Raw genomic sequence first — 27366 nt, forward strand, 5'->3', positions numbered from 1 at the left:
ACCAGGAAACATAAATCAAGGAGAAAAGAAATACAGACCAGAAATCAGCTTTGAGTGATTAAAAACTGGTAGTGCTGCAGTTTTGTCCTTCTAAGTGTTTCTTACAGGAACTAGAAAAGCAGAGCTATTTTTTAAAATTATTAATTAATTTATTAATTTATTTATTTTTATATTTGAGACAGGGTCTCACTCTGTTGCCCAGACTGGAGTACAATAGTGTGAACATTTACCTCCTGGGTTCAAGTGACCCTCCTGCCTCAGCCTCCTGTGTAGCTGGAACCACAGGCATACGCCACCACTCCCGACCTTGTTGCCCAGGCTGGTCTCCACCTCCTGAGCTCAAGCAATCTTCCCACCTCAGCCTTCCAAAGTGCTAAGATTACAGGCGTGAGCCAGTAATCTATCCAGCTGAAGAGCTATTTTCATTTATTTTTATTTTTAAATTTTATTTATTTATTTTTTTTAGTCAGAGTCTCTCTCTGCCACCCAGGCTGGAGTGCAGTGGCACCATCTTGGCTCACTGCAACCTCCGCCTCCTGAGTTCAAGCGATTCTCCTGCCTCAGCCTCCCAAGTAGCTGGGACTACAGGCACATGCCACCACACTCGGCTAATTTTTTCTATTTTTAGTAGAGACGGGGTTTCACTGTGTTAGCCAGGATGGTCTCCATCTCCTGACCTTGTGATCTATCCACCTCGGCCTCCCAAACTGCTGGGATTACAGGTGTGAGCCACCGTGGCTGGCCTATTTTTTTGTTTTGTTTTGTTTTTTTGAGATGGAGTCTTGTTCTGTCACCCAGCTTGGAGTGCAGTGGCGCAATCTAGGCTCACTGCAACCTCTGCCTCCCAGGTTCAAACAATCCTCCCTGCCACAGCCTCCTGAGTAGCTGGGGTTGCAGGCATGCACCACCACCCCGGCTAATTTTTGTATTTTTAGTAGAGATGGCATTTCGCCATGTTGGTCAGGCTGGTCTCGAACTCCTGACCTTAGGTGATCTACCTGCCTTGGCCTCCCAAAGTGCATGAGCTACCACGCCCAGCCTTATTTTTTAAATTTTATTTATTTATTTATTTATTTATTTATTTATTTATTTTGAGACAGAGTCTCACTGTCACCCAGTCTGGAGTGCATTGGCACGATCTTCAGCTAACTGCAGCCTGCAGCTCCCAGGGTCAAGCAGTTCTCCTGCCTTAGCCTCCCCAGTAGCTGGGACTACAGGCATCCACCACCACACCCAGCTAAGTTTTGTATTTTTAGTAGAGACAGGGTTTCACCGTGTTGGCCAGGCTGGTCTCAAACTCCTGACCTCGTGATCCGCCTGCCTTGGCCTCCCACAGTGCCGGGATTACAGGATTGAGCCACCAAGCCTGACAACAACAAAGTGCTTTTGAATTACTGGCTTGAACAGGTTTGATGTAAACACTATTTAGATAGTCATCCTAGTTCTACAGGAATTTTTATTGCGTCGTAGTGTAACTAGGTGTTCATTACTGAGAATTTTTATGTAGTAGAGAATGAAGGCTATATTCTCCTATACATGTACTGGAAAATGATATAGTTTAAGGAGATTTCTTGTTAGGAATTCTGCATAACTTTTACAAATGTTATAGCTAACTGTCATCGGACACATACTGTGTTCCCACTGGATATCTAGTGTTGGTAATATTCAGGTTTCTTTCTCACTCACTTAAAGTGAATATTGAGGGCCAGCCGAATTAGGAAAAGTTGTGAAAGAGAGAGAAGGAAGAACAATTGGCGGTGGCTAATAGTCATCTGAGTCACTAGTCACAGTCACATGTTTCAACCCTCTGTGATGTGGGCTCCTTGATTTCTGACTAGTTTCTACGCATCATTGATACCTCCTGGTTCCTTAATAGATGTCAACGGGGCCAGGCGCGGTGGCTCACGCCTGTAATCCCAGCACTTTGGGAGGCAGAGATGGGCGGATCACCTGAGGTCAGGAGTTCGAGACCGGCCTGACCAACATGGTGAAACCCCATCTCTACTAAAATACAAAAATTAGCTGGGCGTAGTGGCGGGCACCTGTAATCTCAGCTACTTGGTAGGCTGAAGCAGGAGAATCGCTTGAACCCGGGAGGCGGAGGTTGCAGTGAGCCAAGATCACACCACTGCATTCCAGTCTGGGCAATAGAGCGAGAAACCTTCTCAAAAAAAAAAAAAAAAAAATTGTGAATATAAATAGTCCAATAGTTTGAAACTAAATAAAATGAAACTTTTATTTAGCTGTGAAGATTTCTTCAGCTCATACTACCAATAGTAGTTGGTACTATGAAAAACAGGTAACACATGCTGATGAAACATGGAATTGGAAGGCCGGGCATGGTGGCTCATGCCTGTAATCCCAGTACTTTGGGAGGCTGAGGCGGGTGGATCACGAGGTCAGGAGATCGAGACCATCTGGCTAACACAGTGAAACCCTGTCTCTATTAAAAATACAAAAAGAAAAAATTAGCCAGGCGTGGTGGCGGGCGCCTGTAGTCCCGGCTACTCGGGAGGCTGAGGCAGGAGAATGGCATGAACCCGGGAGGCGGAGCTTGCAATGAGCCGAGATTGCGCCACTGCACTCCAGCCTGCGCGACAGAGCGAGACTCTGTCTCAAAAAAAAAAAAAAAAAAAAAAAAGAAACGTGGAATTGGTTCTTTGAGATACTCTGTTATTACTGGAAGATTTTTTTTTTTTTTAATAGAGACAAGATCTGCCCCTGCTGGTCTCAAACTCCTGGGCTCAAGCAATCCTCCCACCTTGGCCTCCCGAAGTGCTGGGATTACAGTAATGAACCCGGACTGCACCTGGCCTTGGAAGACTTCTGAGTGGGCTTTAAAAATCCTTTTAAGTTCAGCATGTCCAGTAGAACTTTCTGCAAAGATGGAAATGTTCTGTATCTGCCCCTCTCCCACGTGTAGTCATATGTAGCTAGCTACTGAGCACCTAAAATGTGGCTAGTAAAAGTGAGAGACTGAATTGTAAATTGTATCTCGTTTTAATAATATAAATGTAAATAATCATGTGTGGCTAGTGGCCACAGTATTGGACAGTGCACATAGATATTTGAGAACTGAGCAGCATACTTGATAACCAATACTTCTCTACCAATGATTAAAATAATGTAATTCTTATTTACTTTTAGTATGCTTGGAAATGTTGCTTTTTGTTTTGCTACCATTAGAACCAATAACAGTATAGTATTTGGCCGGACGCAGTGGTTCACACCTGTAATCCCAGCACTTTGGGAGGCAACGGGATGTGGATCACTTGAGGTCAGGAGTTCGAGATCAGCCTGGCCAACATGGTGAAACCCCATCTCTACTAAAAATACAAAAATTAGCCAGGCATGGTGGTGCACACCTGTAATCCCAGCTACATGGGAGCCTGAGGCAGGAGAATCACTTGAACTCGGGAGGCGAAAGTTGCAGTGAGCTGAAATTGCACCACTGCATTCCAGCCTGGGCAACAGAACGAGACCCTGTCTCAAAAAAAAAATTAAAAAATTTAAAAAAAAAAAAAGGCTATAGTATTAGGAAGAAGACAGAGGAAGTTAATTTAGGAATGTGTTGTTTACTGTGGGTCTTCACTTATATATCATCTTCCCACTGAGGCCCTTCTGCTCACCCAGTTTATAATTTAGCACCCTCCCTTTCAGCCCACCTTATTTTGCTTTCCTCCCTTTTTTACTCTGTGGTACTTGTCACCATCTAATGTAATGGGAAGAGGGCGGGATTACTTTCCCCCGTTGTATTCACTGCTGTGTCCCAACACCTAGAATAATACCTGACACATTAGAGGTACTCAGCAAATATTTGTGGAGTGAATAAGTGAGGGTTGTGGTTTCTCAATAATTATAATCTAATTCATTTAACACTTATTTTGCATATAGCAAGCATTGAGTTAGATTAGTTATATAGAGTACACTATGGTCACTACCCTTTCCATAGTAAAACATTTATTTCTTTGTGAGCTTCAAATCACTGACAAGAAAAAAATTTAGAAAACTAAAAACTAAAAACATTTCTTTGAACCATTATTTAAAACAGAATATTGAGTCGGTTAAATCATTGGTTAGAGGCCGGGCGCGGTGGCTCACGCCTGTAATCCCAGCACTTTGGGAGGCCGAGGCGGGTGGATCACAAGGTCAGGAGATCGAGACCATCCTGGCTAACACGGTGAGACCCCGTCTCTACTAAAAATACAAAAAATTAGCCGGGCGAGGTGGCAGGCGCCTGTAGTCCCAGCTACGCGGGAGGCTGAGGCAGGAGAATGGCGTGAACCCCGGGGGGCGGAGCCTGCAGTGAGCCGAGATCGCGCCACTGCACTCCAGCCTGGTGACAGAGCGAGACTCCGTCTCAAAAAAAAAAAAAAAAAAAAAAAAAAAAAAAAAAAAAATCATTGGTTAGAAGGGACTTGGCAATGATTTGAATCAGTTGTCTGATGTCACATGGTGGTTTAAAGTTCCATCAGTGTCATTTACATCCTCTTCTCATTTCCCCTTTTCCTTCATCCCACAACATATGAATCTTTTTGCTCACTTACTTTTTCTACATCTTCTCATCTCCATTCAGCTAGTTCTCACCTTCTTCTAGGCCTGCCTTTCCCACTGACCTTACTGGACCATAAGGAACTCCTCAAATCCCTATCCAAACTTTTCACCTATATTAACTGAAACTGTTCTGTTAATTATGATTTCTTATAACTCCTTCCTCAGTTCCAGAATCTTCTCCCTATCCCCTGGGATATCTTCAAGAGCTTATTGGCCTGAAAACCAAAACTTGAAGAGAAAGCAACAAGGCAGAATCCCTATATTTCCAGTTTCTTAGAGTGTGATCTTTCATTTTGTGGAGCTGAAAGCCATCCTGCTGGCATAATTTCAGTTTCTCTCGCTAATCAAAGTCCAACATATTGTAGGCTTTAAACATATACATTACTTCATGCCTACCATTATTGAGAGAAGAAGAGATAATGTAGCTTCTGTGACATAAAAGCATAACAGAACCTCTGCAGTTTTTCCTAAAGAACTGTGGTGGTTTAATTTAAACTATTGGGGAGGTGGGGTTCATTTATATAGAGAATCTAAATGGAAGGAGAGGAGCCAAAATATATTAAGCGCCTCTAATCATTAGGTAGTCTTTGGAAATTTTTCTTATTTAATCCTCATAACTCTATGAGCAGTTCTCTTCATTTTACAGATGTGTAAACTGAAGTGCATGTAAGTAAAGTAACTTTCCAGAGTAACCTAATCAGTAAATGGGAAAGCTGAGATTTTACTTAGTTATATGACTGTAAACCCTGTGCTTTTTTCCACTGGTGAGCCATGCTGCCTTCTAGAAGTGGAGGCAAGGGAGGGAACAAGAGTTACAGCGTTTGATATAGAATAGGAGGCAGTTTGTTTATTTTTCGCATCCAGTGAGCTAGCCACAGAAATAAACCAGTATTATTTGTGGTAAGTGGCATGAGTATCTGGTGATTCCAGTGGCCCTGCCTTAACTTTAACCTTCTGTTGCTTTCAGCCTGTTTTTCAGGCTAGTTCACATGAAGTACAAACACTTCCTACTAAGGATCTTGAGCCTCACAGTTTTAATTAAGTGAGGGAGTATGTGAAGGTTCATATGACAAATCTATCTCCTTTCTTACTATTTGCAAAGCAGTATGTTCTCAAAAACCACATGAACATACCATTTTTTTCCCCACAAAAGTAAGAGTTTCACAGCAGTTCCCAGGATTGTGTGGAATGATAGAATAGTCTGTGGTCTCGATGTTTATTCTGGCCTCTGTGAGAAAAGTTCCACTGTTGGAGGTCAGAAGAAATGTAGAGATGACGGACTATTCTATCCATGGTAGAAGAGTGGGTGAATAGTCTACCTTGGATGAATATAGTGGATGAAGATTCTACCAGGGTAAAATAGTCTATGGTAGAATAGAATCTCTGAGAAAAGCTTGAAATTAAAGAATGCTGTTTCTTTCCTTATACTCAAGATTAATAATACTCGGTGCATGTATACTGTACATCAAGTGGGATAAATACATCATGGGCCCTGCCCACAAGGAGTTTCTAGCTTAATCGAGAAGTCTGAAGATTACTGCAGTTCAGGCTGGTGTACTTTATAACAGAGCATGAGAACTTAGGCACTATGCAAACATATATTGGTAGGTGTAAGTCTGTCTAGCTTTGTCCTGAGGTCAGAGAAAAAAACTTTTTTTTGGTGGTGTGTCCAGAAAAACCATAGTTATGATTAGCTCTTTACTTCTCCTGTATTATCCCTTGATGCTTGTACCTTTTTCTCACTTCTGTCATCCCTCCTATGGCTGACTCTTTCCGATTCTTCTTTTTTTTTGAGATGGAGTCTCGCACTGTCGCCCAGGCTGGAGTGCAGTGGCGTGATATCGGCTCACTGCAAGCTCCGCCGCCCAGGTTCACGCCATTCTCCTGCCTCAGCCTCCTGAGTAGCTGGGACTACAGGCACCCGCCAACACACCAGACTAATTTTTTTTTGTATTTTTAGTAGAGACAGGGTTTCACCATTTTAGCCAGGATGGTCTCGATCTCCTGACCTCATGATCTGCCCGCCTCGGCCTCCCAAAGTGCTGGGATTACAGGCATGAGCCACTGTGCCCAGCCCCTTTCATTCTCTCACAATATCGTAGAATCAGCAGTGAGCCATGCCAAGATTTGGCTTTTATTTTATTTTATTTATTAGAGACAGGGCCTTACTATATTGCCCAGGCTGGTCTCAAACTCCTAGGCTCGAGGGATCCTCCTACCTTCGCCTCTCCAAATGCCGAGATTACAGGAATGAGCCACTGTGCCTGGCCTTTTACATTTGGCAGATGGTTTTTATTTTGGCCTTTAAGTTTGGCAGATGGTTTTTGCAGCTATACCTGGATCCATAAATCTATCTTGTTATACTCTTGTATGGTCGTGTCTACATAAATTAGATTAGAAGGTACTGTTTCTGGGCTGTGTGTGTGTGTGTATGTTCAATGTGCCCGGTTTGAACTTACCCAAATATTCAAGGTAATGCTTTTATCTGGGTCCTTCCATTTGCTTAATATTTCTGTACACCAACTGGTTGTGTTCAGACTTTCTCTCTGGCCTGCTTCTTCCAACTTGCTTTCTGGAGTCATACTCTTGACCCGGCCTCTGCTTTCTTGATTTGCATTTATTGAGAGGTTTTCAGGTACCAGGAACATTACAAAGCACTTTATTTCTGTACATGTCATTTAATCCTTACAAATTCCCTGTACTAATAATTTTTTTTTTCCTTTGAGACAGGGTCTCACTCTGTTGCCCAGGCTGGAGTGCAGTGGTATGATCGTGGCTCACTGCAACCTCTGCCTCCTGAGTTCAAGCGATTCTCATGCCTCAGCCTCCTGAGTATCTGGGATTACAGGCATGTGCCACCACTCCCAGCTAATTTTTGTATTTTTAGTAGAGCCAGGGTTTCACCATATTGGCCAGGCTGGTCTCAAACTCCTGACCTCAGGTGATCTGCCTGCCTTGGCCTCCTAAAGTGCTGGGATTATAGGCGTGAGCCACCACATCCAGCCTTGTACTAGTAATTGTTGTATACTTTTATAATACTAGAAAACTGAGACTTAGAGAGGTGAAGTAACTTGTCTAGTGTTAACACTTAATAAGTGGTAGAGCTGGAATTAAAATTTCAGTCTGACTCCAAAGCTCATGCTCTTAGGCAATATACTGTGTTAGTTCCATGATGATGATGATGGTGATAACGATGTTGTTAATTACAGTAGGTTGAGCACCTCCTGAGTGCGAAGCAATGCGTTGCCACCTTTCGCAGTCCCATTTGACAATAGTGGAAACTGCTTTTGCTCATGGTCTGCTTTTAGGCTAATAAGTGTAAGTGCCTAGGTTCCAAAGTATTGGGCATTATTAAATTGAACTGTGCTTTCAGTGCATTTTTCCTTTTACTTTCTTTCCTGTTTTAATGGTCAACATCATAATGTTTTTCTAATTACTACCAATATTAACAATTTAATGTGGTCTGAATGTTTCTGTACTTTTTTCCCTTACTGATGCCTTAGCATTGAGGTTTTCTTATTTATTACCTTTGCTGTTTTTTCTCTATCAAAAGCAGATAATGGGGCTAAGATAATAGAGAAGAGAATGTACCAAGGACAAGCTAAATATGGGAAAGTTCAGATGCTAGAAATCTTTCTGGGATCTCGGTTTGGAGAATAAAGATTTAAATGAAAAACTCCCATTTTTTGGTAGCTGTCTTTTTTAAAAAAATTATTTTATTTTTATTTTTTAGAGACAGGGCTCACTGTGTTGCCGAGGCTGGACTCAAACTCTTGGGGTCAAGTGATCCTCCCACCTCAGCCTCCTGAGTAGCTGAGACTACAGGTGCACGCCACTCCACCCAGTGGTAGCTGTCTTTTATTGAAGGAATATTAGGGCTTTGGTACTTACTAGCTTGGTGATGTAAGACACAGGATTTGACTTTATTAGCCCGAGTTTTCTTATCTGAAAATAAGGTAAATAAATATACCTCACAATGCATGGTTAGTTGTAGTGATGATTAAATGCAGTAACAAGTGTAAAACTCCTTAATATATTACTCAGAATTGTTAGCTTCCTCTTTTACCTTCAGATGTTAGTGGAATAATCCAGGTTATGTGGAGGTTATGTTAAGGTTGTGTTATGTGTCTTTTTTACATTTAGAAAATTTAGTGTTAGTATACTAAATAAAAATTTATCAAGCTGTATCCTTAATATTTATGTACTTGGCTGTATGTAAGTTAGTTATGGATAAAAAAAGGAAAAATCAATGTGCAAATTGGACATTCATTTGCTGCATGTGATTAGCTGATATTTCCATGTATTATGCCCAGCATGTAGGGCTACTCTTTGTAATTTTTTATTCCCCAAGATCATATGGAAATTACTGAGTTTTACTAGGAAGAGACTATTATATAATGCCTTCCAAATATTTATTTCAAGTTTATCCTGAGACTTGGCTGAAGTTGCTAATCAGCTTAAGGAGATTTTGGGCTGAGACAATGGGGTTTTCTAGATATACAATCATGTCATCTGCAAACAGGGACAGTTTGACTTCCTCTTTTCCTAATTGAATACCCTTTATTTCCTTCTCCTGCCTGATTGCTCTGGCCAGAACTTCCAGCACTATGTTGAATAGGAGTGGTGAGAGAGGGCATCCCTGTCTTGTGCCAGTTTTCAGAGGTAATGCTTCCAGTTTTTGCCCATTCAGTATGATATTGGCTGTGGGTTTGTCGTAGATAGCTCTTATTATTTTGAGATACGTCCCATCAATACCTAATTTATTGAGAGTTTTTAGCATGAAGGGTTGTTGAATTTTGTCAAAGGCCTTTTCTGCATCTATTGAGATAATCATGTGGTTTTTGTCTTTGGTTCTGTTTATATGCTGGATTTATTTGCGTATGTTGAACCAGCCTTGCATCCCAGGGATGAAGCCCACTTGATTATAGTGGATAAGCTTTTTGATGTGCTGCTGGATTCGGTTTGCCAGTATTTTATTGAGGATTTTTGCATCAATGTTCATCAAGGATATTGGTCTGAAATTCTCTTTTTTGGTTATGTCTCTGCCAGGCTCAAGTTTATTGTTTTAGTAAGCAGATTTTCAGAAATATTTGTTTGTATTCTCAGAAAAGGTATATCCAATCCTAAAATATTGTTTCTAATGTTATTAATTCCCAGTACATAGATCTCACCTTGCTTTAGGCATGCCCACCTACAGGTAGGAAATAAAATTTTAGAATAAGCAGCATGTCTTAGTCTGTTCAGGTCATTATAACAGAATACTATAGACTGGGGGGCTTAAACCACAAACATTTCTTTCTTTCTTTTATTTTTATTTATTCATTTTTGAGACGGGGTCTTACATTGTTGTCTAGGCTGGAGTGCAGTGGTATAATCACAGGTCACAACTCACCTCCTGCGCTCAAGCAATCCTCCCACCTCACCTCCCCTCCCTCGAGTCGCTGGGACTACTGGCACATGCCACCATGCCTGGCTAATTTTTAAATTTTTTATAGAGACAGAGTCTCATTATGTTACCCACGCTGATCTCGAGCTCTTGGGCTTAAGTAATCCTTTAGCCTTGGCCTCCCAAAGTGCTAGGATTACAGGCATGAGTCACCAGGCCCAGCCACAGACATTTATTTCTAACAGTTCTGGATACTGGGAAGTCCAAGGTCAAGGTGCCAGGAGATTGGGTATCTGTGAGGACCTTCTTCCTGGTTTCCAGACAGTTGTCTTCTTGCGTAGCCTCACATGATGGAAAGAGAGAGCTCTCTGCGTCCTTTTGATAAGGTACTAATCCTATTAGTGAGGGCTTTAAAACCCTCAATGACCTAATTATCTCCCAAAGAGCCCATTTCCTATCACCATCACACTGGTTGTTAGAATTTCCATATAGAAATTGTAAGGGGACACAAACATTCAGTCCATAACACAGTGAAATCTGATACTTTTGAGGTAAACCTGTGTCTAAAACATACCTTTGAATGGACTACTGCTCCTATTAGCCTTTTACTCATAACCATCCTCGTGTTTTTGTGTGATTAAATTTGTAAATTCTTTGGTGTACTCTTGAGCAGGCTCCCTTTCTTCTGTGACTCAGAGCCTGGAGCGTTGCAGCCAAGCTCAAAAGTCAGGAACAGGGGGTGTGGACTTTTGGGCTATGCCAGTCAGCAGCTAGAATGTGGTTGGCAGTCTCCTCCCCTTCCTGCACTTCAGCTCTACACAGTGTGCATTCTGGAATGACAGGCATTCCTGGGTGAAGAGTGCCAGTGTGAAGACAGTTTTGTAAGAACTGCAAGTGCTCAGGCTGTATGGGAAACAGAAACTTCAGCAGATGAACTGACCTTATGCCATTTCCTGATGTTTGGCAGTGACACTGAAAGAGGATCGCATGTCCCCTCTTTATGTGGATTTGTCTTTTATGAAAAGTTTGCTTTTGTCCGGGACAGTTTGTTGTCGTGAGATACATCAGACAATATAATCATGGGGCAAGCTGATGTCTCCAGACCGGTAAATCCAGATGCAGTTGGTGAGTAATAGAAGGCAGAGAAACAGAAAATCTTGACAGAAGCAAGGCAGATTTACAGATGAACTTGAGTATTTATGTGAAGTTAAACACGAGAATGTTGATGATCCCAACTTTGAAATGTTTATGTTTGTGAAGAATGAATGAAGTCATGCAGACCATGGCAAGAAACTTAAAAAAATTGTTTTTTAAAACTTAAAAAAATTCAGTTTATTAATTTATCACTCACAGTTTTGTTTTACTTGATCTCTTTGAAGTTTTTTATATTATATTGCTAAGGAATTATCTGTTAATTTCTTGCCATTACTAAAGATAAATGCTACAGAAACTTATTTAGAATTCAGAGATATTTTGTTAGTATTTTGCAAAACTTGGAAAATAGAACTGTTGACTTCTATAGACAGAACCACTTTTAAGAATTAAGTTTTTAGACTTGGTTATACATTTTCCTAATAAGTCTCAGGCATTTTCCATTGCGCTAGTGTTTCCGTTTCTCTTAAGTGAACACTTTGATATAAACTTTTCTGAAGTTGGTACTTTACATTTGAAATGTTACTGTCTAAGGGATAGCTAGAGACCAAGCTGATGGTGAGTATAGCTCAGAGTTTCAAATCTACGTGAAATGGTAGTCACTTGTCACTGCAAGCTCATTTTCCTAATCTTGTAGGGTTTTATATAAGATGACAATCATAAATTGGGAAAAACAGTTTTAAGCAGATGTTCATTAAATGGTTGCTTAAATATAAGCAAAACTAGGGAAAGCCTGTGAATCATTTCTGGACATTATAATATTTAAGAAAGATTTATACCTTCACTTTGATTTATGGAGCAGCAGAAAACATGTTCAGTCCTATGCTGCGTTTTTTGTTTTTTGTTTTTCAGAAACAAAAAATGTTGGTGACTTTAAAAAAAAGCATAAAGTGTGGAAACACAGGTAACACTCCCAAATGTTTCATAATATAATGAAATTTTGTTTCTAAAGGTAGTATTTTCACCTGAGAACTTCCTAGATGAAATATCTTCAGCAGTATTTTTCATGTATTACTGAAACTGAGGCACATGGATCACAAAGTGAGTCATTCAGCAACAGATTTTCAGAACCGAAGTCAGGACTTGACTCACTTTACCTTGATCACTAGGGCTGTGTCTTTATCAATTCATTAACTCACTTAAAAAAATGAAATGTTTCATAAATAGAAAAAGGTATAAAGAAAAATATAAAGAATCATCTGGGGCCACTACCCAGCCTAACAGATGAAATTTAGAACATAAAGATAAACCTCACCCTATCCTTCTCTTCTGCATTCCCTTCTGATGACATTTTGCTTCTTTGTTTCCAGAATTAAACACTCTCCTATATTTGATAAGTAACTCACTTTTGGGCTGTAAATTCTCCTGTGGTTTCTACGCCATACATTAGTTGTTTGTTAGCAAGTGTAGTAAGGACTCAATGCTAGGCATTTATCTATGAGATGGAAATGAAAGGGCTTTGACAAACAGTAAATTGTAAAGCAAGTAAAATTTAGTGGTGAGTGGTGGTATTTAAGAAGAATGTCCATCTAACATCTATATATGTATTAAAAAGTTCATCTGAGGCCAGGCGCAGTGGCTCGTGCCTGTAATCCCAGCACTTTGGGAGGCTGAGGCAGGCAGATCACGAGGTCAGGAGATCGAGACCATCCTGGCTAACACAGTGAAACCCCGTCTCTACTAAAAATACAAAAAAATTAGCCGTTCGAGGTGGCAGGTGCCTGTAGTCCCAGCTACTCGGGGGGCTGAGGCAGGAGAATGGCGTGAACCCCGGGGGGGCGGAGCCTGCAGTGAGCCGAGATCGCGCCATTGCACTCCAGCCTGGGCGACAGCGAGACTCTGTCTCAAAAAAAAAAAAAAAAAAAAAATTTGTGTGTGAAAACGGGGTCTCACTGTGTTGACCAGGCTGGTCTCGAACTCTAGCCTCAATTGATCCTCCCACCTTGGGCTCCCAAAGTGCTAGGATTACAGGTGTGAGCCACCAGTCCTGCAGTTAAAAAAAGGACCCACTCCTTTTTTTAAGTTAATTGATTCCCTTGACTTGTAATGGAAGGCCAGAGCTATTAACCAAAGAGTCTGCTTTCTTTTTTTATTTTTATTTTTTTTTATTTATTATTATTATTATTATTATTTTTTTTTTTTTTTTTTTTTTTTTTTTTTTTTTTTTTTTTTTGAGACGGAGTCTCGCTCTGTCACCCAGGCTGGAGTGCGGTGGCGCGATCTCGGCTCACTGCAAGCTCCGCCTCCCGGGTTCACGCCATTCTCCGGCCTCAGCCTCTCCGAGTAGCTGGGACTACAGGCGCCCGCCACCACGCCCGGCTAATTTTTTTTGTATTTTTAGTAGAGACGGAGTTTCACCGTGGTCTCGATCTCCTGACCTCGTGATCCGCTCGCCTCGGCCTCCCAAAGTGCTGGGATTACAAGCATGAGCCACCGCGCCCGGCCAAGAGTCTGCTTTCAAATAAATAACCTTTGCGTGAGGACTTATATGCAAATTTATGAGATGTTATAACTATATCCAACCAGAGTTTCTACCGTAGGATCTTTCTAACAACTGGTGAACTGAGTATTTGAATGTACGTTAGGAATCTATGCTGTGGTATCCATTCAAGGAAATAAGTTCTCATCAGTTCATTGAAAAAAATTATCCTTAAATAAAATACGTTCGTAGGAGAAGCATGTAGATTTATCTAGATAAAACATTGCAATCAGGGCAGAGTGCATTGATTCGTGCCTAGAATCCCAGCAGTTTGGGAGGCTGACACAGGAGGATCACTTGAGTCCAGGAGTTTGGGACCAGCCTGGGCAACATAGGGTGACACCGTTTCTACAAAAATAAAAATTTAGCCACTGTGATGGTACTCATCTGTAGTCCTAGCTACTTGGGAAGCTTAGATGGGAGGATCGCTTGAGCCTGGTAGGTTGAGGCTGCAGTGACTCATGATTGTACCTCTGCACTCCAGCCTGGGTTTCAGAGGGAGACGCTATCTCCAGAAAAAGAAACACAAACTTTCAAATCTTACTTTGTAGTTCTTAATGAACATAAAAACTGTTTTTTTGCTCACCAAAATTCTTTACTATGTGTCATATTAAAACAACTAGCTAATTATCACATATCCTTAAATTAGGCACAAGACCAAAGAATTTTTTCAATTTACTTTTTATTTTTAAAACGTATTTTTTTTGGCTGGGTGCAGTGTCTCATGCCTGTAATCCCAGCACTTTGGGAGGCCGAGGCGGGTGAATCACGAGGTCAGGAGACTGAGACCATCCTGGCCAACATGGTGAAACCCTGTCTCTACTAAAAATACAAAAATTAGCTGGGCATGGTAGCGTGTGCCTGTAGTTCCAGCTACTCAGGAGGCTGAGACAGGAGAATCGCTTGAAACAGGGAGGCGGAGGATGCGGTGAGCCGAGATCGCGCCACTGCACTCCAGCCTGGCGACAGAGCGAGACTCTGTCTCAAAAAAAAAAAAAAAAAAGTTTTTATTTGTTTGTTTGTGTATTTATTTACTTATTTTTGAGATGCAGTCTCACTGTCACCCAGGTTGGAGTGCAGTGGTGTGATCTCGACTCACTGCAACTTCTGCCTCCCAGGTTCAAGTGATTCTCCTGTCTCATCCTCCCGAATAGCTGGGACTACAGGTGCCCACCACTAAGCCTGGCTAATTTTTGTATTTTTGTAGAGATGGGTTTTCGCCATGTTGGCCAGATTGCTCTCAAACTCCTGACCTCAAGTGATCCGCCTGCCTTGGCTTCCCAAAGTGCTGGGATTACAAGTGTGAGCCACTGCGCCTGGCAAATTTTTTTTTTTAATTGAAAATAATTGTACTTGTTCATGGGCTACATAGTGGATATTTCAATATGTATGATGTGATTAGATTAGGGTAATTAGCATATTCATCATCTCCAACGTGTATTATTTATTTGTATTGGGAAGGCTGAAATCCTCCTCAGCTATTTGAAACTACATATTATTGTTAACTGTAGTCATTCTGCAGTGGCATAGAACACTAGAACTTTTTCCTCTTATCTAGCTGTAATTTTGTATTCTTTTAACAAATCTTTCCCTATCCCTCCCTTCCCATTAACTCTCCCAGCCTCTAGTAGCCTCTGTTGTACTTTTTACTCCTGTGAGATCAACTTTTTTTTAGCTTCTATATATGAGTGAGAACATGTGGTGTTTAACTTCTTGTTCCTAGCTTATTGCACTTAAAATAATGTCCTTGGTTCCATCCATGTTGCTGAGAATGACAGGATTTCATTCTTTTTCTTTCTTTCTTTCTTTTTTTGAGACAGAGTCTCACTCTGTCGCCCAGGCTGGAGTGCAGTGGCGCAATCTTGGCTCACTGTAACCTCCACCTCCCAAGTTCAAGCAATTCTCCTGCCTCAGCCTCCTGAGTAGCTGGGACTACGGGTGCACGCCGCCACACCCAGCTAATTCTTTTTTTTTTCTTGAGACAGAATCCCACTCTGTCACCCAGGCTGGAGTACAGTGACACAGTCACAGCTCACTGCAGCTTCAGCCTCCTAGGTTCAAGCGATCCTCTTGCCTCAGCCTCCTAAGTAGCTGGGACTACAGGCACATGCCACCACACCTGGCTAGTTTTTTTATTTTTTGAGGAAACCAGGTCTCACTCTGTTTCCCTGACTGGTCTCAAACTCCTGGACCTGGACTCAAGTGATCCTCCTGCCTCAGCCTCCCAAAGTACTGGGATTACAGTTGTGAGCTAGTATACCTGGTTCATTCTTTTTTATGGCTAAATAGTATTCCATTTTGTATATATACCACATTTTCTTTATCCATTCATCTGTTGTTGAACACCTAGGTTGATTCCATATCTTGGCTGTTGTTGAGTAGTACTACAGTAAACATGGAAGTGCAGATATCTCTTCAGTATAATGATTTCCTTTCCTTTGGATATATTCCCAGTAATGGTATTGCTGGACCCTCCATACTGTTCCCCATAGTGGCTATACTAGTTTACATTCCCACCGACAGTGTATAGTGTTCCCTTTACTCTGTACGCTCACCAGCACTGGCTACTTTTTGTCTTTTTGATAATAGCCTCCTAACTGGGGTGAGATGATACCTCATTATGGTTTTGATTTGCATTCACCTGATGATATGTTGAGCATTTAAAAAAATATATTTGGCTTTTTTTTTTTTTTTTTTTTTTTTTTTTTTTTTTGAGACAGAGTCTTGCTCTGTCGCCAGGCTGGAGTGCAGTGGCGTGAGCAGTCTCGGCTCACTGCAACCTCCGACTCCCTGGTTCAGGCTATTCTCCTGCCCCAGCCTCCTGAGTAGCTGGGATTACAGGCATGTGCCACCATGCCCAGCTAATTTTTGTATTTTTAATAGAGACGGGGTTTCACCATGTTGGCCAGGATGGTCTCGATCTCCTGACCTTGTGATCCGCCCACTTCAGCCTCCCAAAGTACTGGGACTACAGGCATAAGCCATGGCCCTTGGCCGACTTGGGCATTTTTATTTCTTCTTTTGAGAAATGTCTCTTCAGATCATTTGGTCTTTCCCATTTTTATGTTATTTATTTTTTTATTTTTATTATTATTATTTTTTGAGACAGAGTCTCACTGTGTCACCCAGGCTGGAGTGCAGTGGCGCGATCTCGGCTCATTGCAAGCTCCGCCTCCCAGGTTCATGCCATTCTCCTGCCTCAGCCTCCCAAGTAGCTGGGACTACAGGCGCCTTCCACTGCGCCTGGCTAATTTTTTTTTTTTTGTATTTTTAGTAGAGACGGGATTTCACCATGTTAGCCAGGATGGTCTCGATCTCCTGACCTCATGATCCACTTGCCTCAGCATCCCAAAGTGCTGGGATTACAGGCATGAGCCACTGCGCCCAGCCTCCCATTTTTATATTATTTAATTAATTATTTGATTTAATTTATTTGAGGCAGAGTCTCGCTCTGTTGCCCAGGCAGAGTGCAGTGGCATGATTTCAGCTCACTGCAACCTCCACCTCCCGGGTTCAAGCAGTTCTCTGCCTCAGCCTCCTGAGTAGCTGGGATTACAGGCGCCTGCCAGCACACCCAGCTAATTTTTGTATTTTAGGTAGAGACGGGGTTTCACCATCTTGGCCAGGCTGGTCCTGAACTCCTGACCTCATAATCCACCTGCCTCGGCCCCCCAAAGTGCTGGGATTACAGGCGTGAGCCACCTCACCTGGCCATATTTAATTACTCTTTTTTAAGACAGTCTCGCTGTGTCTCCCAGGCTAGTCTTGAACTCCTGGGCTCACGCGATCCTCCCACTTCGGCCTCCCAAAGTGCTACAATTACAAGCATGAGTCACTGCACCTAGCCCTTCCTAATTCTAATTAGAAGGACCAAAGATTTTTAATAAATTCTTTCCAACCATTTGGTTTGAGCTTTCCTTCTCTGTCTTTCCATTTCACCTCTTTTTTTTTTCCTTTTTGCCCCTTCATTTACCCTAATTCACTAATTAACTTTTTCCCCCACTTTTCTTTTGCATAATAATATATTGCTATAAAAGATACTGTATGTTCTCTTTCCTACATTCCTTTTCCATAACCATTTGATTTATTTTCTCTGGAACTTGGAGTTATGGGGTTCTCACCCTTATGATACTGGAAGTAGTTTTGGGGAATGTGATTTGGAAATATGTCATCCCCCATCTCTACAAAAAAAATGTAAAAATTAGCCAGGCGTGGTGGTGCACACCTGTAGTCCCAGGTATTCAGGAGGCTGAGATGGGAGGATCACTTGAGCCCAGGAGGTTGAGGCTGCAGTGAGCCATGATCATGTCACTGCACTGCAGCCTGGCCAACAGAGCGAGACTGTGTTTGAAAAACAAAAAAGAAAGGAAAAGAAATATATTATCACTTAGAGACAAAATCCTAAGGAGATTGTGGGATGAATAAAATTTAACATAGCTACATAACAACAATAAAACAGGAGTAAATAATAGATAGGTTAATTTAAAATAAAGTACTTCGGCCGGGCGCGGTGGCTCACGCCTGTAATCCTAGCACTTTGGGAGGCCGAGGCAGGCGGATCATGAGGTCAGGAGATCGAGACCATCCTGGCTAACACAGTGAAACCCTGTTTCTACTAAAAGTACAAAAAATGAGCCGGGCGTGGTGGCGGGCGCCTGTAGTCCCAGCTACTCAGGAGGCTGAGGCAGAAGAATGGCCTGAACCCGGGAGGCAGAGCTTGCAGTGAGCCGAGATCGCACCACTGTACTCCAGCCTGGGCTATAGAGCAAGACTCCATCTCAAAAAAATAAAATAAAATAAAATAAAGTACTTCATGAGATTTTGGAGAAAAGGCTTAGTAGTATTTGGTTATCAGAATTATAAAGACATTTCTCATACCTGTCTGCTGTTTATCTAACAGTAAATGCTTTTTTTTTTAAGAAAGAAGAAGCAGGCATACTTTTCTCATGTAATCCAGTGTTCAGGAGGAGGTGGCAATATAGGGATCTGTCATAAACTCCTTAAAGGATGCTCTGTTATTATCAAATTTGGACTCTACCGACCAAAACTTACTGATCCCTCTCTCTGCTCCAGTGGATTTTCTAAATAGGCTATTGATAAGGTTTAGATCTAGGTCCCCAACCAGATCTCATGTTGAATTGTAATCCCCAATGTTGGAAGTGGGACCTGGTGGGAGGTGATTGGGGTGGATTTCTCACGAATGGTTTAACACCATCCACTTAGTACTGTCCTCACGACAGTAAGTTTTCATGAGATCTGGTCATTTAAAAGTGTGTGGAGGCTGGGCGCGGTGGCTCATGCCTGTAATCCCAGCACTTTGGGAGGCCGAGGCAGGTGGATCATGACGTCGAGAGTTCAAGACCAGCCTGGCCAACATGGTGAAACCCGGTCTCTACTAAAAATACAAAAATTAGCCGGGCATGGTGGCGTGTGCCTGTAGTCCCAGCTACTCGGGAGGCTGAGGCAGGAGAATCCCTCAAACCCTGGAGGCGGAGGTTGTCGTGAGCCAAGATTGCGGCACTGTACTCCAGCCTGGACAACAGAGTGAGGCTCCATCTCAAAAAAAAAAAAAGTGTGTGGCACCTGCCTCCTTGCTCTCTTGCTCCTGTTCTGGGCCATGTGACTTATCTACTCCCCCTTCATCTTCCACCATGATTGTAAGTTCCTGCAGCTTCCCCTGAAGCCAGGCAGATACTAGCATCATTCTTCCCGTACAGACTGCAGAAACATGAGCCAATTAAACCTCTTTTCTTTATAAATTACCCAGTCTCAGGTGTTTCTATTTATTTATTTATTTATTTATTTAGATAGAGTCTCACTTTGTTGCCCAGGCTGGAGTCCTGTGGTACAATCTCAGCTCACTGCAACCTCTGCCTCCTGGGTTCAAGTAATTCTCCTGCCTCAGCCTCCTGAGTAGCTGGGACTACAGGCACGCACCACCAATCCTGGCTACTTTTTGTGTTTTTAGTAGAGATGGGGTTTCGCCATATTGGCCAGGCTGTTCTCGAACTCCTGACCTCAGATGATCCTCCTGCCTTGGCCCCCCAAAGTGCTGGGATTACAGGTGTAAGCCACCGTACCTGGCCTCAGGTAATTCTTTATAGCGACGCAAGAATGGACTAATAGACTATTATCACAACCTACACAGGTATTTCCTTTTTCTTTTTTCTTTCTTTTTTTGAGACAGTCTCACTCTGTCGCCCAGGCTGGAGTGCAGTGGCACGGTCTCAGCTTACTACAACCTCTGCCTCCTGGATTCAGGCGGTTCTCCTGCCTCAGCCTCCCAAGTAGCTGGCATTACAGGTGCCCACCACCATGCCTGGCTATGTATTTCCTCTTTCTACTTGCAAGTAAACTTTGGAAAGTTTGAAGTTTTTTTTCCATGAGCAAATAGCTTATATTCTGGCCCTTCACTATAAAAACATATCCTTAACCTGGAATTTTTTATCAGAAGATTGTGCACATTAAGTTGCCATTGGTAAAGCAGCTTCACTTCTTGATACAATCATGGGCAGAAAACTATATTTTTCCAGAGGTAGAATCTCAGACAGAACTGTACCTGCAAGTTCAGAGAGAGACCTTCCACCTGACTATCTTCTCCTGACTGCTTTACCGAGTTCTTCCTAATTCCCAAGGGTCAGATCTATGCAGTAATTCCACAGGAAGTTGTGGGCCTTCTCTAGACAAAGCCTGCTTTGTTCATTAGTGGCAGGTTTACTTTCTGTAATTTTGCCGAAGTTTTCTGAAACAGTTCTTTAAAGCCAATAATAATCCTCTTTTAGAAGGCAAAAATGAGTAAGTACAGTAGTGTAAATACCATAAATGAATGTTCTACATTTACAATGTTCTGATACTGTGAAAAGGTTGTTTATAGCAAATCTGTTTCCAGCTAGGTGGGCTTAAAAACAGACTAAACCATTATATTATGAAGATATTTGGTACTTCTTCACAGTGAAGTATATATACCTTGTTGAATAAAATCATACATTAAAATTTTGGACAAATAGGCTGGGCACGGTGGCTCATGCCTGTAATCCTAGCACTTTGGGAGGTCAAAGCGGACAGATCACGGTTGGCCAGGCTGGCTGGAACTCCTGACCTCAGGTGATCACACCATTGCACTCCAGCCTGGGTGACAGAGCAAGACTTTGTTTCCAAAAAAAAGAAAAGAAAAGAAAAGAAAACCTGATAAGGTGGCCGCGCACCGTGGCTCACTCCTATAATCCCAGCACTTTGGGAGGCCGAGGCGGGCAGATCATGAGGTCAGGAGATCGAGACCATCCTGGCTAACACAGTGAAACCCCGTCTCTACTTAAAAAAAATTAGCTAGGCGTGGTGGTGGGCGCCTGTAGTCCCAGCTACGTGGGAGGCTGAGGCAGGAGAATGGCGTGAACCCGGGAGGTGGAGCTTGCAGTGAGCCGAGATCGTGCCACTGCACTCCAAGCCTGGGCGACGGAGCGAGACTCCGTCTCAAAAACAAAACAAAACAAAACAAAACAAAACAAAACCTGATAAGGTGTAAAATGTAGAGTTCATACAGATCCAATAACTTTGTTACTTATTACTAAGTCAAGTAAAGCGGGGTGGCGGGGGGGCGGTTGGGGGACAAGGCATGGTAGCTCACACACTTTGGGAGGCTGAGGCAGGAGGATTGCTTTAGGCCAGGAGTTCGAGACCAGCCTGGGCAACATAGCGAAACCTGATCTCTACTCAAAAAATTAGCCAGATAAGGTGGTCTGCACCTGTAGTTCTAGCTTCTCAGAGGCTGAGGCAGGAAGATTGCTTGAGCCCAGGAGTCCAAGGTTGCAGTGAGTTATGATCATGCCATTGTATTCCAAGCTGGGTGAAAGAGTGAGACACTGTCTCAAAACAAAACAACAACAACAAAAACTGGCTGTGCCGGCTGCAGTGGTGCACCCCTAGAACCCCAGTGACTTGAGAGGCTGAAGCAGCAGGATTGCTTGAGACCAGGAGTTTGAGGCTGCAGTGTACCATGATCGCACCCGTTAATAGCCACTGCACTCTAGCCTGGGTAACATACCCCATATCCAAAAAATAAAAATATATATGTATAATAAAATAAATAATTGGTTGTAAATCTAATTCTAAAATTAACATTATCTTTGACCTAGGGCATATTGTTTAATCCTATTTTATCTCATATCTCCATCAAGTTATGCAGGTATAATTTGTATCTATAGCAAATAGTTAATGAATACTTTATCTGAAGATGAAAGGTGCTAAGTGGTTTTTATAAATATCATACATTTATTTAAAAATCACAGCCAGTGGCCGGGTGCTGTGGCTCACACCTATAATCCCAGCACTTTGGGAGGCCGAGATGGGTGGATCACCTGAGGTCAGGAGTTTGAGACCAGCCTGGCCAACATGGTGAAACCCCATCTCTACTAAAAATACAAAAGTTAGCCAGGCGTGGTGGTGTGCACCTGTAATCCCAGCTACTTGGGAGGCTGAGACAGGAGAATCCCTTGAACCCAGGAGGCAGAGGTTGCAGTGAGCTGAGATCGCGCCATTGCCCTCCAGCCAGGGCAACAGAGCGACAGTCTGTCTCAAAAAAAAAAAAAAAGAAAAGAAAACCTGAAATTCATATGAAACAACTACACTTGCACTTAAAAACTTCAATTAAATATTTACTAGGAAAAATATGGTGGTTGAAGAAACTACTAGAACTCTGCATAATTCGTGGTGTAAGAAACAAGCCTATGATATGTGAGGTGCTGCAACTTGAATGAGGGAGTAAGTAAATACTAGGCCTGGTTTCAGGGTACTACTCAAACAGGAAACTCCAAACTGTAATTTGGTTAGTTATCTTCCACTCCCGGCCTCCGCCCCCTCCAAAAAACACCAAGACTATCAACTCTGTGACGTGCTTTCCTAATGGCCTGTAGCTATATGACTCAAAGAAAAAGGTGTTTTCTTTGGAACACACAATTATAAAACTATACCAGCATTCTACACCCTGATTTCTGGCAAACAAAGGAAAACTATCTTTTTTTTTTTTTTTTGCACTCATAGAAAACAGAATGGGGCCATAGGCCATTTAAAATGCCATAACTAGTTTAAACAGAAACAACGGTATATCCAAATGTGACTGCATGCCTGTATGTTCTCTGTCAAATTGGAAATTAGAGGGAGCATTTTATAAAATCAGAGATGCTGAGAACAAAGATTTATGTGCAGAATTGGCATATGAACAGTTTCAGGTTCATCTTTCTTAGTCCTTTATTAGTATAAAACAAATTTGGGTGGACTTACATAATTTTTTAAAAAACAGTGATGATTTCTGGATACCCGAGTATACTTTTTGTTTTTGTTTTTGTTTGTTTGTTTGTTTTCAGGCAGGGTCTCCCTCTGTCACCCAGGTTGTAGTACGGTGGTATGATCACAGCTCACTGCAGCCTCAACCACCTGAGCTTAAGCAGTTCCCTCACCTTAGCCTACCGAGTAGCTGGGGCTGCAGGTGCATGCCACCACGCCCAGCCAATTGTTGTGTGTGTGTGGTTTTTGTTTTGTTTTGTTTTGTTTTGTTTTGTTTTGTTTTGTTTTTGAGAGGGAGTCTTGCTCTGTGGCCCATGCTGGAGTTCAATGGAGCGGTCTCAGCTCACTGCAGCCTCTGCCTCCTGGGTTCAAGAGATTCTTGTGCTTCAGCCTCCCCAGTAGCTGCAACTACAGGCATGTACCACCACGCCCAGCTAATTTTTTTTTTTTTTTTTTTTTGTATTTTTAGTAGAAACAGGGTTTCATGTTGGCCATTCTGATCTCCAACTCCTGACCTCAAGTGACCCGCCCGCCTCGGCCTCCCAAAGTGCTGGGATTATAGGCGCGAGCCACTGCACCCAGCCTAATTTTTGTGTTTTTGTAGAGATGACGTCTCAGTATGTTGCCCAGGCTGGTCTTGAACTCCTGGGTTTAAGCAATCCACCCACCTGGTCTTCCAATGTGCTGGGATTACATGCGTGAGCCACTGCATCCAGCCTACTCTTTGTTCTGTAACGTATTCATCTGTCAGTTTCTCTTTGTTTCTATTACAGTTTCTAAGCATTGCAATTGAATCTTCCTGTCAAACAGAAATTCATACTAAGAAGCTTGAAGTTTGAAATACTGTAGCAGGATTCTTTTTTTTATTTTATTTATTTATTTTAGATACAGGGTATTGCTACGTTGCCCAGGCTGGAGTGCAGTGGCTATTCACAGGTGCAATGATACATATCACAATACAGCCTCAACTCCTAGACTCAAGCAATCCTCCTGCCTCAGCCTCCTGAGTAACTGGAACAACAGGTGTGCATTACTGTGCCCTGCCCAGTGTTATTGTAGCAGTTTTAGAGATAAATGGCTTAATTAGATCTAATCAGCCACTGCTATGAAGGACTTATGCATTAATTTTTTTTTTGAGACAGGGTCTCACTTGTTGCCCAGGCTGGAGTGCAGTGGCACGATCACAGCTCACTTACAGCCTCAACCTCCTCAGATCAAAGGATCCTCCTGCCCCACCCTCCCAAGTAGCTAAGACTATAGGCAAGCACCACACTTGGCTAATTTTTTTTTTTTTTTTTGTAGAGACAGGGTCTCCCTATGTTGCTCAGGCTGATCTCAAACTCCTGGGCTCAAGTGATCCCCACCACCTCCACCTCCTTGAGTGCTAGGATTAAAAGCATGAGCCACCATGCCTGGTAAATTTATGCATTCTTCAAAACTCTTTATTATACAGCTAAAACACTTTTACCTGGCATATTTAGATCTTCATTAAATTTGGTTTCTAGCTCCTTTAGCACAATATTTTACTTGTGGCAAACTAGGAGAATATACTTAAAAGAACTCTTAGAATCCAGATTACAGTTGACCTTTAAACAACACAGGTTTAAACTGCGTGGGTTCTTATGTGTGGATGTTTTTCTTTTTTCTTTTTTTTTTTTTTTTTTTTTTTGAGACAGAGTCTCACTCTGTCGCCTAGGCTGGAGTGGGTGCAATCTCGGCTCACTGCAAGCTCCGCCTCCCAGGTTCACGCCATTCTCCTGCCTCAGCCTCTCCGAGTGGCTGGGACTACAGGCGCCCGCCACCACGCCCGGCTAATTTTTTGTATTTTTAGTAGAGACGGGGTTTCACCGTGGTCTCGATCTCCTGACCTCGTGATCCACCCGCCTCGGCCTCCCAAAGTGCTGAGATTACAAGTGTGAGCCACCGCTCCCGGCCGTGTGGATGTTTTTCAATAAATGTATTGACAAATTGGAGACTTACAACAATTTGAAAAAAAAACTCACAGGCCAGATGTGGTGGCTTTTGCCTGTAATCCCAGCACTTTGGGAATCTGAGGCAAGAGGATTACTTAAGGCCAGGAGTTCAAGGTCAACCTGGGCAACATAGTGAGACCCCATCTCTACAAAAAATTAAAAAATTAGCCAGGTGTGGTGGCGCATGCCTGTTGTCCCAGCTACTCAGACAGCTGAGGTGGGAGGATCGCTTGATGCCCCCAGGAGCTGGAGGCTGCAGTGAGCTCTCATCTCGCCACTGCAAGAGTGAGATGCTGTCTCAAAAATTTTTAAAAAGAGGCTGGGCACAGTGGCTCATGCCTGTAATTCCAGCACTCTGGGAGGCCAAGGTGGGTGGATCACTTGAGATCAGGGGTTCAAGACCAGCCTGGCCAACATGTCAAAACCTCATCTCTACTAAAATTAGCTGGGCATGGTGGTGCATGCCTGTAGTCCCAGCTACTCAGGAGGCTGAGGCAGAAGAATCACTTGAACCTGGGAGGCGGAGGTTGCAGTGAGCTGAGATCACACCACTGTACTCCAGCCTGGGAGACAGAGTGAGACTCCATCTCAAAAAATAAAAAATAAAAATAAAAGTAAGTCCGGGCACAGTGGCTCACGCCTGTAATCCCAGCATTTTGGGAGGCCAAGGCAGGCAGATCACCTGAGGTCAGGAGCTCGAGACCAGCCTAGCCAACATGGCGAAACCCTGTCTCTACTAAAAATACAAAAGTTAGCCGGGTGTTGTTGTGCGTACCTGTAATCACGGCTACTTGGGAGGCTGAGGCAGGAGAATCGCTTGAACCCAGGAGGCGGAGGTTGTGGTGAGCCGAGGTCACACCATTGCACCCCAGCCTGGGCAACAAGAATGAAACTTTGTCTCAAAAAAATAAATAAATAAAAATAAAAATGAATTGAATTAACTGTAGCATATACTGTACTGCTGTAATTTCATAGCCACCTCCTATTACTATTAAAGTGAGCTCAAGTATTGCCAGTATCCACTTAAAATGCTGTATGATGCTAATCTTCTAGTGAGCAGTTCTTCATAGCTTAGTGCAGTATCATAAATCTTGAATAACACCATGGGACCTACAGCACATGCCACTAATGATACTGGAATTGCTCTTAAGAAGCAGAGAAGAGTCATGACATTATGAGAAAAAGTTGAAAACGAAAAAAAGAAAAAAAAACACACAAGGAAAAGTTGAATTGCTTGATGTGATGTGTACCATAGACTGAGGTCTGTAGCTGCAGTTGCCTGCCATTTTTATAAGTATATAGTACATAGGTGGTGGCTGGGCTGGGGAAATGGCGGCTTCAGGAGAGAGTGGGTCTTGGGCAGCAGAGGCAGCACAGAGGACGCATTTCTGACCTTCTACAGTGAGGTGAAACAAATAGAGAAGAGAGACTCGGTTCTAACATCCAAAAATCAGATTGAAATACGGACCCGTCCTGGTTCCTCTTACTTCAATTTGAACCCATTTGAGGTTCTTCAGTTAGATCCTGAAGTTACAGATGAAGAAATTAAAAAAAGAAGTTTCAGCAGTTATCCACATTGGTGCGTCCTGACAAAAATCATGATGCTGACAGAGCACAAAAGGCTTTTGAAGCTGTGGACAAAGCATAAAAGTTGCTACTGGATCAGGACCAAAAGAAGAGGGCCCTGGATGTAATTCAGGCAGGAAAAGAATACATGGAACGTGGCTGGGCACGGTGGCACACGCCTGTAATCCCAGCACTTTGGGAGGCCGAGGCGGGCAGATCACCTGAGGTCAGGAGTTCGAGACCAGCCTGGCCAACATGGTGAAACCCCGTCTCTACTAAAAATACAAAAAAATTAGCTGGGTGTGGTGGCAGGCCCCTGTAATCCCAGCTACTTGGGAGGCTGAGGCAGGAGAATCACTTGAACTCGGGAGGCAGAGGTTTCAGTGAGCTGAGATCACGCCATTGCACTCCAGCCTGGGCAACAAGAGCAAAACTCTGTCTCCAAAAAAATAAAAATAAAAATAAAAAAGAATACGTGGAACACACTGTGAAAGAGTAAAAAAAAAAACAAAGAAGGAAGGAAAACCTACATTTGTAGAGGACGATGATCCTGAGTGGTTCAAACAAGCTGTGTATAAACAGACAATGAAACTCTCTGCTGAGCTAGAAATTAAAAGGAAAGAGAGAGAAGCCAAAGAGATGCATGAAAGGAAACGACAAAGGGAAGAAAAGATTGAAGCTCAAAAAAAAGCCAAACGAGAAAGAGAGTGGCAGAAAAACTGAGGAAAGTCGAGATGGTCGTGTGGACAGCTGGCGAAACTTCCAAGCCAATACAAAGAGGAAGAAAGAGAAGAAAAATCAGACCTTCCTGAGACCACCAAAAGTAAAAATGAAGCAGCCTGAGTGACCACCCGCGGTCACAGGCACAGAACCTTCCCCCTGCTATGTCCCTTCCTGCTTCGAAGGACTCATTCTTTCCTCCCACTTCCACCCCAACATACAGTAGTATTTGCTTTTTGGTCCATTTTGGTGTGTGT

The 27366-nt window shown here is 42.7% G+C and overlaps 1 protein-coding gene and 1 pseudogene across 5 annotated transcripts in view; both read left to right on the forward strand.

Moving 5' to 3' along the window:
• Positions 1-27366, forward strand: part of PHACTR4 (phosphatase and actin regulator 4) — a 131473-nt gene that overhangs the window by 51686 nt on the left and 52421 nt on the right. Inside the window, exon 1 of one of the 5 annotated variants that reach the window (XM_030805269.1) lies at positions 10785-11065. The exons of the other annotated variants lie outside the window; for them this stretch is intronic. Within the exon in view, the coding sequence (XP_030661129.1) occupies positions 11020-11065 (46 nt within the window). The 5' untranslated portion in view covers positions 10785-11019. Of the gene's footprint in view, positions 1-10784; positions 11066-27366 lie in introns of those variants that run through there. 5 annotated transcript variants of the gene reach the window in all.
• On the forward strand, positions 26141-27315 carry LOC101176960 (annotated as a pseudogene).

Source organism: Nomascus leucogenys, chromosome 24 (genome assembly GCF_006542625.1).
Source record: "Nomascus leucogenys isolate Asia chromosome 24, Asia_NLE_v1, whole genome shotgun sequence".
In the NCBI taxonomy this organism is placed as follows: Eukaryota; Metazoa; Chordata; class Mammalia; order Primates; family Hylobatidae; genus Nomascus; species Nomascus leucogenys.